Source organism: Phodopus roborovskii, unplaced genomic scaffold (genome assembly GCF_943737965.1).
Source record: "Phodopus roborovskii unplaced genomic scaffold, PHOROB, whole genome shotgun sequence".
In the NCBI taxonomy this organism is placed as follows: Eukaryota; Metazoa; Chordata; class Mammalia; order Rodentia; family Cricetidae; genus Phodopus; species Phodopus roborovskii.
The window spans coordinates 1,446,761-1,459,301 of record NW_026125397.1 but is presented as its reverse complement, the minus strand read 5'-3'; the positions used below and the strand labels follow the sequence as shown (position 1 = coordinate 1,459,301).

Below are 12,541 nucleotides of genomic sequence, written 5' to 3'. Positions count from 1 at the left end.
CAAACAAAGCTGCAAACAGAAACTGTCAGGGGACAGATGATCCTATATTTGTTACCATCCAAAGGAAAGGGGGAAGAATAAAAATAAGGTCCCTATTACAAGCAAGCACGCAGACACTTTCCAGATATTAAAAGACTACCTCTGGATGCACTCTGCCATGGGTCCTACGTAGGAAGTGGCTGCCTTACTTGGTACCCAATGCAGACAGAAATGGCTGCCAGCCAGGTTGTGAATGTTTGTATAGAGGAAACAGAACAAATGTTACAACAAAAACTAAATAAAAGGATGACTCTAGAGTAGAGCTAAAAGCCAAGAACAAGGGATAAAAGACCATGTGGAGTAAGGCTATAATGAAATGTCAAATGGGTATTATATAAAAATATTTCATATTTAAATTATTATTTCCTAACAGAAAATAACCTAATATTCCTTAAAACCATTTCCCCCCCTGTGATCAACTGCCCATTCATTAACGTATGCCTGGGGATTCCTTCTTAAAACCCTGAACACTCAAGAGGGAGGAAAGTTCTTAAGACAAAAGGTATGTTTGCCCTATGTGAGTAAATCCTCAGTCCTTCCAGAGGAGAAGGTAGGACCACTTCTGATCACTTAATATGAGGAACCAGGAAGCAGCCATTTCCCAGAGGGTGGCCCGGTACTTCAAAGACTAAGTGCTCGCCTGGCTCAAGTCTCTTTCTCCATCACCACAAAGCCTAGGCTTCTTTGCTCAAGCACTGGAGTTCCTAGAAATATATGAACCTTTCTTCTACCAGCTCTTCTTTCTGCAATTGTGATTCCTGTAATGAGTGATTAAACTGTCTCATTACACTTTTCTCTTGTGGTTTTTGGTGGTGTGTGTGGGGGGGGGTGTTTTATTTTGAGGCAGAATCTCATGAAGCCAGGGCTGGCCTCAAACTCTCTACATAGCCAAGGATGCCATTAAACTCTTGATCCTCCTGCCTCTATCTCCAAAGGCCAGGGCTTACATTTGTACACCACTATCCCAGACTTCATTGGATTTTGTACTGACCTGTTCTAGGAAATAAGACTCAGAAAATAACAATAACAAAACAATGTTCAGACAAACAATAGTATTTCTTATTTGACGTAATGCTTGTGTACTTCCGGTCCTGTTGAAAGTAGTCATCCCACTTTTATATTGTAAGCTATCCTCAAAAAATGTGTTCACAGGAGTGATGGTTAATGTCCATTTAAATATGCCATTCCTTTAATGGGCAAGTACCCAGAGACCTGGTTAAGTTAATTAGCTAAACTCTGGAGGGACCTACTTAAACCCTGTTAGGGAAACCACAGTGCCTCAGCACATCCACACCACCCAACAGAAAGTGGTCCCTGTCCCAGAGAGCATGTAAACCCCACTCCCTGAGGCAGGGTGGAGGCTGCCCTCCATCTAAATGCTGCAAGTGAAGAGTCATAACATCCTGTCCTGAGTGGCTTTTGTCATCTGACCACACACCCGACATGCATAAATCTAACAACTTGGCTGTTGAGACACAACTAAGCTCCTTTTCCAGTTTAGACAGGCTCACACCCCTACTGCTCATCCTAACTGGATCTCCATCAATAAAGCCATTAGAGTCAATTTTTCCAGATTCCAACAGAAATTCTATTAAACTTACTTAATAAAGCCCAAAGGGAAATCTCTATTGCTGCATTTACTATATAGAATGGTGCTCTGAGATAAAATGAGAGGGAGTGATTTTTTTTTTTTTTCTGCTCTCTCACATTATAGGAAAATGTGAAGTCATTTTAAAGACATACCTTCCATGAGCACTGGGCAAGAACATGGCTTGCCTGAGACTACAGTGCTCAGTTCTGGCAAAGCAACCTTTTTCTTTTCCTCCATGGTGTCAGATGCAGGACAAGTTCTGAAACTTAGAAAGCACTGCAACCCACGTTAATCTGTGACTGACACTCTCAAAATAAGAGAATAAGAGAATTTTCCATCAGGAGCCTAAACCAGGAGTGAGAAGAGGTCTTAAGGGAAGGAGAAGCCGCTGCCTCACTTAACCCTTAAAGGTGTCACTCAGCTACTGGGCTGAGAATAGGCTGCAGAGGGAAGCTGTTACTATGGTCCAGGAAGACACAGGCAGCACAAGCAAAGGGCCTGGGAGGGAGTACGGTTTCCAAAGCCATTTAATAGAAGCCAGTAGGATGGGATGCTGAGTAATGAGGAAAGGGCAGCACACATGAGTTCAAGGTTTGGGGTATGAACAACTGGCAAGATGGATTTGCTGTTGAAAAAGGAAGGTTGCTGTAGAATAGAGGTGTGCTTGGGGTCGGGGAGGAGCTGATAGGGATGAGGTGGCTGGGTATCTGCATTGGAAGCTTCACAAAGAGGTATAGACCACTTACACAAACTTTGGAGTTACATCAAATACTGGATTATCTAACTAGAAAACACAACAGGACTCTCCACCCTGGCTTAAAAAATGCTTTCTTTTTTGTTTTTATTTATTTGTTTTGTTTTGTTTGGGGTGGGGAGGCGAGTTCAAGAAAAGGTTTCTCTGTGTAGCCGTGGCTGTTCTGGAACTTGCTCTGTATACCAGGCTGACCTCAAACTCAAAGTTCTGCCTGCCTCTGCTTCTGGAGTGCTGGGATTAAAGGTGTGCTCCACCAATGCTGGCTTGACTAGATAATTCTTAACATGGCACTTACAGCAAGAACCACTCTGCTTCTGCAAGAAGGGCCTGCCTCTTATTTCTCCAGAGAGTGTCTATACAATCTAACCCAATTTTAGACCTCACAGAGCTACTTGTGGTCCAAGTCAAGGCATCTAGCTGCTCATTACAAGGCCCTGAACTTGAAAGCCACTTTCCAAAACCGACAGAGGAAAAAAATGAAAGGATCTCATTAAATAAGCAGGTAGGAAAATCCTTGGGCACATTACATACAGAAGCAACCCCATCTACTGTAAGGGCTCCAGCCTCCTCCCATCTAACTCACAGATACCTTTTTCAAATAACATTCAAACAATGAACTCATTCTACAGTTTCATGAAGACAAGTGGGCTCTGGGGAATAAGTAGGACACCCCCATTCTCAGGAAGATTGTTATCCTAAGTGGGAAAAGGATTTAAAAAAAAAAAAAAGCCTGTAATATTGGCCACAGCAACACTACTATCTTGGGCAGCATCAAAGACAATTCTAGCATCAGAGACATAGGAAGACCAACAAGAAACTATCATGAAAAAGACTGGCCTTGTAAACCCAGCCTTAAAACTGGTGACTGATATCAAACTAAAGTTTTATATTTGACATGCTTGAAACTACAGAAATGTACTTATTGGTGTTCAATCTTTATAACATCTATGAATGCTCTGATTTGAGACAGAGACAGAGAGAAGGGGGGGGGATGGCATCTTTTCACATATGCATAAGGATTTGGTCCCCAAATGCTCAAGATCAAAAGCAGCTCAGATTTTTATTTATTTGGTTTTTTTTTAACTTTTGGAGGCTGAGGCTGCTGGTATAGTGAGAAATGAGACATCTTAGGTAGATCCCCAAGTCTAAACAAAAAAACTCAGGCTGAGCTGTTACACAGAAAAACCCTGTCTCAACTACCCCACCCCACCCCCAAAAAAGAGTTCAGGCTGACCATGTATACCTTGTATATGTATAGCCTAAAAGTAATTTTATAGGGTATTTGGTGCCACATGTGGTTTGACTGTGACCAAGCTCATGATGATAGACAGGTGTGGAATTTTCCACTTCTAGCATTGTTTTGGCTCTGTGAGCATGCATTGTGATTTGCTGACATTAACACTCTTTTCTCTCAGATGCAAAGAGGGCTGCCCAACAGAAGCACACAGAATATAACCCCATGTCAAGAGGAGCTCATTACCAGCCCCTTAGCACAGCACTTACCTACGAAGGTAGGAGTGAAACTATCCACCTGCCCATCCCTCTCATCTGGACGCAGAGAGATTTTGTAACAATAAAACACTTTTATAAAAAGCACCCTCTGAGCATTCCAAAATCTAGCTTTAAAATTTTTATCAAGTATTTGTTCTGCCAGGAAACATTTCCAAAAACGAAAGGTTTTGTTTCAGTTTCTGTGGCAGCAAACACTTCCTTTGGAGCAGTCAGAGGACTAGCAGGAGGCTATTCCAGCTTACATGTCTTTCAAAGTATTGTTCTACTCTAATACTCCTCTGCCAGGATATTCAACTTTTGATACTTTTTCTTCATCTGGATGTATTTATACAACTCAGAACCCAGAAAATTTCGTAAAGGCTGCTGTAAATATGTTGCAGTGGAGAATGAGAAACATATCTGCCTATGTGGAAAACACCAGATTTGCACATTATGCTACAGAACAATCTTTACTTTTGAAACTGGGTTAATCAATAACTCTTTAGAACACCTGAATCAAGCTTAAATAAAACTGTTGCATTTGTCATGGAAAAACACCCAATTTTTATATGTGCTATTGCTGAATCTTTGGTGTTCTATTAGGTAGACCATGGCTTAGGAGATCTTCCCCTGAAGGGCTAAACTCATCTGATCAAAGGATAGACAAGATTTCCTGAATTTTCTTCACTAATGGCTGTTAATCATTTTAGAAATCTGAGTCATGATTATCAAGGAACACTTTTGTTGTTCAAGACAGGGTTTCTCCGTGGTTTTGGAGGCTGTTCTGGAACTAGCTCTTGTAGACCAGGGTGGTCTTAAACTCACAGTGATCCTCCTGCTTCTGCCTCCTGAGTGCTGGGATTAAAGGTGTGCACCACCACCACCAGGCTACATGATGACTTTTATAACACCACCCTAACCACCCCAGCCTCTCTCCTATCACCCTTTCTAAGGCATGCTCCTGCATATGTACCAGGGCGGATTCAGTAGGACCTGACTGGGTATCAATGAGCATCTATGACTGTGTGGTCATGTGGATATGAAATGTCTGTAGGCTCCTATGTTTGAACACTTACTTCCCCAGCTGGTGGAGCTGTTTTGGGAGGCTGTGGAACCTTTAGACGGTGGGATCTAACAGAAGCACGTGGATCACTTGGGAGTGTGTCTTGAGATTTTACGTCAAGGTCCCACTTCTTGCCCACTCTGTGCTTCATGACTGCAGAGATTTTGTGACTGACCACTGTAACAAGTCTTTTTCTATTCCACCAGTTCCCCAATAATGGAACAGACACTTACTAATTACTAATAATGTCACAGACACTTACTAATTATGAAAGTTTAGCCTATAGCTTAGGCTTGATCCTAAGTAGCTCTTATAACAAGTTAACTCAGTTCTATTAATCTATGAGCTGCCACATGGCTCATGACTATTACCTCCTCTTGCATGTCTTGTTTGTTTTCCATGTCTTGGCATCTTTCTCTTATGTCTTGATTCCTACTACTACTTTTCTCTATCTGGAAGTCCCACCTATATCTCCTGCCTAGCTACTGGCGATTCAGCTTTTATTGCATCTTCACACAGTGTACAAATATCCCACAACAAACCACCTCAGGCTCAATACCTTCTCCATCCACCATGTTGAGTTATTACCCCCCCCCCCGCCCGCTTAAAGATTTATTTATTATGTATACAGTATTCTGTCTGCTTGTAACCCTGCAGACCAGAAAAGGGCACCAGATCTCATTACAGATGGCTATAAGCCATCATGTGGTTGCTGGGAATTGAACTCAGGACCTCTGGAAGACCAGTTAGTGTTCTTAACCACTAAGCCACCTCTCCAGCCCCGATAATATCCCTTTTTAAACTGCAAGCCAAAAGGTGGTTTTTCTTGGGTATTTTGGCACAACAACAAGAAAAATAGTTAATATAGGCTGTCAGAATGGTAGCAAAGAGGGGAATATAAAAACAACAGAGAGACATGAAAATCCACAAAGAAATGAGACAAGCATAGGTTAAAAAATGAAGATAAGGATATAGCTCCCGTGATCAAATGTTTGCCTAGCATTCACAAGGCCCTAGGTTCTGTCCCCAGTGTGGCAAAAACTAAATGGGTGTGGTGGCACATGCCTATAATCCCATCCATCCCACAGGAGGTGAAATAGGAGTTAATTCAGCATCATCCTCCACTACACAGTGAGCCCCTCCCTGCCCTCCCGCCATATTAAAATTGAAAGCCAAGGTAAAGCACATTTTTGCTAAGGTTTTCAGGAACTAAAGTCACTTGCTTCGGTTCCCCCAAAAGATCCATGGCTTTATCTTTGTACATAGCAGGAGCTACAAATGGCCAGGTCCGAAGCGCTGTGCACTTTGTGCAGCAAAACCAGAAACTGTTTTCTGCCCTAAGGACAGCACCTCCTAGATTATGCCACTGCTTAGGGAAGTGATCTGGCTTCTACTGTAACAGTCACGTTATCAAGGACAGATCTGGCTCCTTGTAAACCACCTGCTTCCCTCTGATCTCAGAAATGCAAGACCTCGCCAGTGCATCTATGAGAAGTGCTAACTCAAATTGCAGGTGCAACCCCACCCCCTTGGTAGCTGCAGATTACTGGCTATCAATAACGGGCAGTTTTTAAATGACTGGAGAGTGAAGGAATGGGGGACACTTTACTAGAAATGGTCTAGAGCATCTAAAGACACTGGTAATTTACACAATGCCCAAGTACTTAAAGCACGAAAGTAAAATGCCCAGAATTCTACAACTGTGGTATTCCTAGTGTTGCTTTGCTTTTCCTGCCTTCACTGATTCTACGAATCAAAGAAGAAAAACAACAGGGATTTTCCTCACTGGCCGCTTGATGGTGCATTATGGAATTGAAGGAAGTGCAATGGCTGGGTACAGTGTACACCTAAAATTCTAACACTCTGGAAGAGGAAAGACAGGAGGAGTGTGAGTTCCAGGTCATCAGAGTGAGCCTGTCTCAAACAAAGGGGGCTGGGAGTGCCAAGAGACCTTCCAAAGCAAATGGTTGCTTGTTAGCACACTTGAAAAATGCACTTGTTCCAGCACAGAAAAAACAAATCTGTTTCTGATTCCTCACATTGGTTTCTAAATGCTGCCAAGAAAAGAATCTAAGGAATTCTTCTGCATATACAACATACACGAGACAACTGGAAAGAGGCCTGCACTTCATCCCAGGGAGCACATCTAGGAAGGAGGGGGCTGTTTCCAGCATGAACTGTCCTCAAAGGAGCAGAAGTGCATGCCTGAAATGGCTCATGGCCACACTCCTGCTCTCCAGCATAACTCTTTGCTATTATTAGATGAGCCAGAGGCTTTCCTAAATCTGTAACTTGTGAAGCTGAGAATACCTACAAGATTCCACCATGTAGAGCACGCAGCCAGCTGGGACACACCCAACTGCACAGAACTTACAGCTTTCCCATCAAACCTGCTTTCTAGATCTTGGAAGATAAACTAACACAGAGAAGGGAAAGAATCCAGCCCTATACCAATCCCTGCTTTGAAATCCCTGTTAAAAGTGAAGAGCCAAGAAAAATCCAATAATAAAATCCATCTAATTAGGACCTATGGTATACCTTAAATACTGAATCGATTCTTAGGCCGGTAAGTAATGTCTACATTCATCCTTCCCATGTTAACATCATTTTTTCTTTTTTAAACATTGTTTTACTTTTGTCAAGAATAACATGACAAGAGAATTTTGGAAGGTAAATCATCCAACAGCCTGGACTATCAAATACAGTGTTTAAAGGTTTGGCTCACATTGAGTTGACTGAAGTGAACTTAAGTTCAGTTTTGTTTTTTTGTTTTTCCCCTTCTCAACAGGATAAAAGTTCATAAAGGAAACAGGATAGTGTAACAGAACTTAAGAGCCAACTTTCTATTTTGCATGGCTGGGCTCGAGTAGATTTCCAATCCATCTATGTACAAATTGGCCTTAAATGTGCATTGTCAGGTTTCAAAAGCACCTTCAAAGCAGCCACATGCGCTGGGCAGTGTCCACACACCGCATGTGCAGGGCAATGACCACACACTCCTAGCATATCACTTATAATGCAAATTCAATTCATGGACTTTATGCATGTTCTGCTATCCTGGTTAATATAGCGTCCTTCTAGAATCTACATCCACTAGAACTTCAAAATAGGATTTTATTGGAAAACAGGGCCCCTGCAGATGGATTCAGTGAAACTGAGGCTAGACATGAGATTAGAGAAGGCCCTAATTAACTTGTGTCCTTATGAGAAAGCTGTTCAACACAAAAACAAACAGGAAAGGTCTCATGAAAATGAGCAGAAACTGGTGGGCTGGATGCTGTTAGAATAAATGGGATACCAGTGTGCACCAGAAGTGGAACCGATGACAAACCAAAGCATTGGTTTCACCTAAGTCTAACAGTGAACCAGGGGGTTATTGTTGTTGACAGAAGCACAGTGACTTCAAGGAGCTGGGTCATTGAAACTTCTATCCCAGCATGGGTGAGAGTTCACAAAAGCTACATCCTTACAGAGCTTCTGCCAAGGGAGCCTTGCAGGCAACTCCACCAGGGAGTCTCCTCCTTCCAAACAATTGCTACACACACACACACACACACACACACACACACACACACACACACACACTAAACACACAAACACACAATAAACACACAAACACACACATACATACATACATACATACATACATACATACATACATACACACACAAACATACACACCCTTGGGGAGAGGCCTTCTGTGTGTATGTGTGGTATATAATGTATGAGCATGTGTGAATGTGGGTATGTACACACCACAACACATATGTGGGTGTCAAAGGACAAGCTCAGTTGCTAGTCTACACTTTTCACCTTGTCTGAGACAGGTTTCTACATAGGCCTGACTACCTTGCCTGCAAACTTGCAGGAATTCTCCTGTTTCTACCACCCATCATGCCTTAGGAGTGCTGGGTTTATTGACATGCACTATGGCATCCAGACTTACAAGGGTTCTAGAGATCCAAACTCAGGACCTCACATTTGCAGGGCAAGCACTCTACCCACTAAGCCATTTCTCCTGCCCAAATCTAGTCATTTTCTGAGCTTCTTAAGCTTTCAAAGTTCCCTTTCTTCTCTCCCATAGAGGATGTTTTTATTGAGTAGAGGTACCTACATGCCAAGACAATACCTTGATTTCAGATAGCTGGCCTGCAGAACCTTATAACTAAATACAGCTGCTCTAGTAAATGCATGTTTTTTTTTGTTTGTTTTTTTGTTTTTTGTTTTTTTGCTAATAGCACCATTGTGACAATACTTTGTTGACATCCAAAAAGCAAGTAAATTAGTGTGTGACATTGTAGTGACATTATACAACATGTGATTTGACGTTTATGAGACATCAGTCTGTGATGGATTAGAAAAATTTTAAACATCTACCCCATACAGGAAAGGCACTTAAATATAACATTTATAAGATGAGGTTGGTGTACTGTACTTAATAAATTTCTGTTTGTAACCATCTTAGAGATAACTATGTCCCATGTGATTTCAATAGTAAATATTTAATTCTAGTTTTTGTTTTGTTTTGTTTTTAAAGACAGTCATCTGTGACTATACACATATGATAAACACATGGTAGCTTGCCATTAGTTATACTGTTTGGTCAGCCAGAAACCGCCATATTGCACCATGATGGATCACTGACTAGACAATGCAGGAACGTCACACCATGCCTTTGTTAACCACAGGGGTCTCGTCAGAACTTCAGAAAGCATCTTCCCAGAGACTAGGAGCTCAGATGTTGCTCAGACAAATTAATTTGGGTGGGGTGGATATACTGAAATATTTTAGTGGTGACAGCAAACAGTGACTAAATTTATTAAAGGTTTATTAAAGGATCAACCAGTTTCACAGATACAGAACAACTGTATGCTATTCTGGAAATAGTAATGACAAAGGTAACTTCTATATGGACATTTACTAGCACAAAGCTGACAGAAAGCTAAGAAAACGTGACTTGAGAAAAAAAAAAAGCCTCAATTAGAAAAGGAAAATTGCATCAGTGTGGGAGGCTATCTGATTAAAATGTTTTCTTTCAGCAATTCCAAGAAATACACAGGAACACGATTTAAACCCAAAGAAAGGCAATCACATTTCCTCTAAGGTTAATGTTAACCACTGCCACATATTTAATAGCCCCCAGGATGTGAGCTAGCAACAGAGATAAGCCAATTATTGAAAGGACTCCCACCTCCCTGTTTTCCACCATCAAGTGGTCCTTAATATTCCTGGGCCTATTTCAAAAAATACCCAAAGGTTAAAAAAAAAAAAAAAAATCCTGGGTTTCATCATGTGTCTGCCTCATTTGGCAGGTCGCACATTTGGTTATCTACAATGCATTACTGTGCACCAGCAACAGACTGTAAATCACTGGAAGTATGAATTATCAGTAGTTTGTCTGGTACTTAGAGATCCGAAAAGGGGCTTTATTCAGGCTGCTCAAATGGATTCCATGTTTAAACACACACACTTCCGAATCAAAGTATGTAGCTGTCCTAAGTTGACACAGAAGCTGAGTCCTTTCTCTAAGAAAGTGAAATTGCTTTTAAGGGATGGGTGGGAGAAAAAAACACATGGAAGCTCTAAATATTATGCTCAATGGCGATTTCACACATTCATTCAATTAAAAGTTCTTAATCTTGAGCTATCATTAGATTATAATGATATCAACTGCACTGTGGATATCATACCAAGATAGCATGTCCATCTATCCAATAATATTGTTCATGGCCTACACCTTTTTTCCACAACTAAAAATAAGTTTAAAAGAAACAATTTCATAAACCTCTTCATCAAAAACTACTTTTTAGAAATTTTCAAATGCATTTAGACTAGTGTCCCAAGAAATCCATTATGACTCTCTGCTGTAAGAGTTAATTGAGGCTGGGAAGTAGTGGTGCATGCCTTTACTCCCAGCACTTGAGAGGCAGATGGACAGCAGAGTTCAAGGCCAGCCTGGTCTGCAGAACAAGTTATAGGACAGCAAGGGCTACACAGAGAAACCCTGACTCAAATAAATAAATAAATAAATAAATAAATAAATAAATAAAACCCAGAAAAAAAAGAGAGAAGGCAATAATAATAAGAATTGGATGTTTGAAGAGGAAGAGGTGGTATCTTTTCATTCTTGTCTCCTCAATTTGGTCAGTTCTGTGTCTGGTCCATCAATAAATGTCTCCAACTTACAGTAGACCACCGAAGACTCTGGTGAGAACACACAAAGACAGATACCCCACAACCCATGTCTGTACCCGATTAACAGACGGAAAACAGAGAACAGGAGTGATCTACACAACAAACAACCCAGGGGCATCTTCTTTCCCAAAACTGAAAAGCTGTCAAGAGCTTAACATCACCAGAATGACATACACAGAAAGATATGAGCATCATAGCTTGCTTCAGTTCCAAGGAAATTCGTCCTAACTCCCTCATTTCAACAACCTCATAGAAAATGCACATTTTTCACACGCCCCAAGTAAGGATGTTGTGATAAGAGCTGGAAGAAACATAATAATTCAAGGAATAAAAACTAATTGTCTAACAAAGAAAATCATCAGTTACCCATCAATACAAATACTCAGTTATTCACCACGTAGAATACTTTGGAAATCTTACAACTCACATGCAGTCAGAACAAAAAGTGTCTTCTACTGTACAATTAGTATCCCTCCTGAATTCATGTGTTAAGACTGAAAGCAATGGACTCCTTTCCCCTCTACCCTCCTCTAACATTGTGTATGAGTAACTCCTAACATGAAAAACGTCTCTTCTAGGACTCCCAGAACATCACTAAACAATTCTTAGGTTATGGAACTTACTAAAATAAAACAGCAACAACAACAAAAAAAACTTTCATCTATGACACAGAACACACACAAGACACATTTAAACGGAGAAATCTTTCTGTCTAAAAGAATTCCATCTCTCCAGCAGGAGGTCTTTCTTCCTGTTTGAGACCAAAAGAGAGAACAATGACTTTTTTACTTTCATACTTACTAAACTCCCTCCAATTCTAATTGCAGTGGATCCCACCCTGTGGCTTGAATGACAGAGTTTTCCCAAAGGGACGCAAAGCCCCCTCACCTTTCAGGCAGAACATTGTTCAGCAGATCCATGGAGGGCTGGTGTTCTGGGAGCCGAAGTGGCCTGGAGTGCTAGGCACAGCTGTCTCCCACCCACCTCTTCAGCAGCCACCGCCAGAGAGCTCAGGGCAGCCAGCCAGAGCCTGTTACTACAGGAAGCCACTACCCAATCCCAGCTTTCTGGCCTGGCTGCTGACACCTCCCTATCTGTCCGTCCTCCACACCAGGAACCAGCCCTGGCTCCTCTAGAAAAGAGAGGGGAGCCCAGGGCCAGCAGTGGCAGTCCATCCTGTCCAGTGCAGCCTGGGGACCACGGAGAGCCCATTTGTTGGTGCTTATCTCTCAGCATTTTCCATCGCAGTAGATGTGGCTGTTCTCTTGATCAACGGCACAGAAGTCACTGGACTCTACCAGTTTGCTATTAATTACCACTATCACCTTGCCTTCCCTCTTCCTTTCTTGTCACATGTACATCTCTCTTCTTTGGAACATGTATGTACTAGCATGTAGTTAACACTGAA

General features: G+C 41.6%; 1 protein-coding gene across 7 annotated transcripts in view; it reads right to left on the bottom strand.

The window, feature by feature from the left end:
- The window catches only part of Nhsl1 (NHS like 1), a 208,719-nt gene that overhangs the window by 94,684 nt on the left and 101,494 nt on the right, over positions 1-12,541 (bottom strand). Inside the window, exon 1 of one of the 7 annotated variants that reach the window (XM_051175342.1) lies at positions 12,022-12,162. The exons of the other annotated variants lie outside the window; for them this stretch is intronic. Within the exon in view, the coding sequence (XP_051031299.1) occupies positions 12,022-12,037 (16 nt within the window). The 5' untranslated portion in view covers positions 12,038-12,162. Of the gene's footprint in view, positions 1-12,021; positions 12,163-12,541 lie in introns of those variants that run through there. 7 annotated transcript variants of the gene reach the window in all.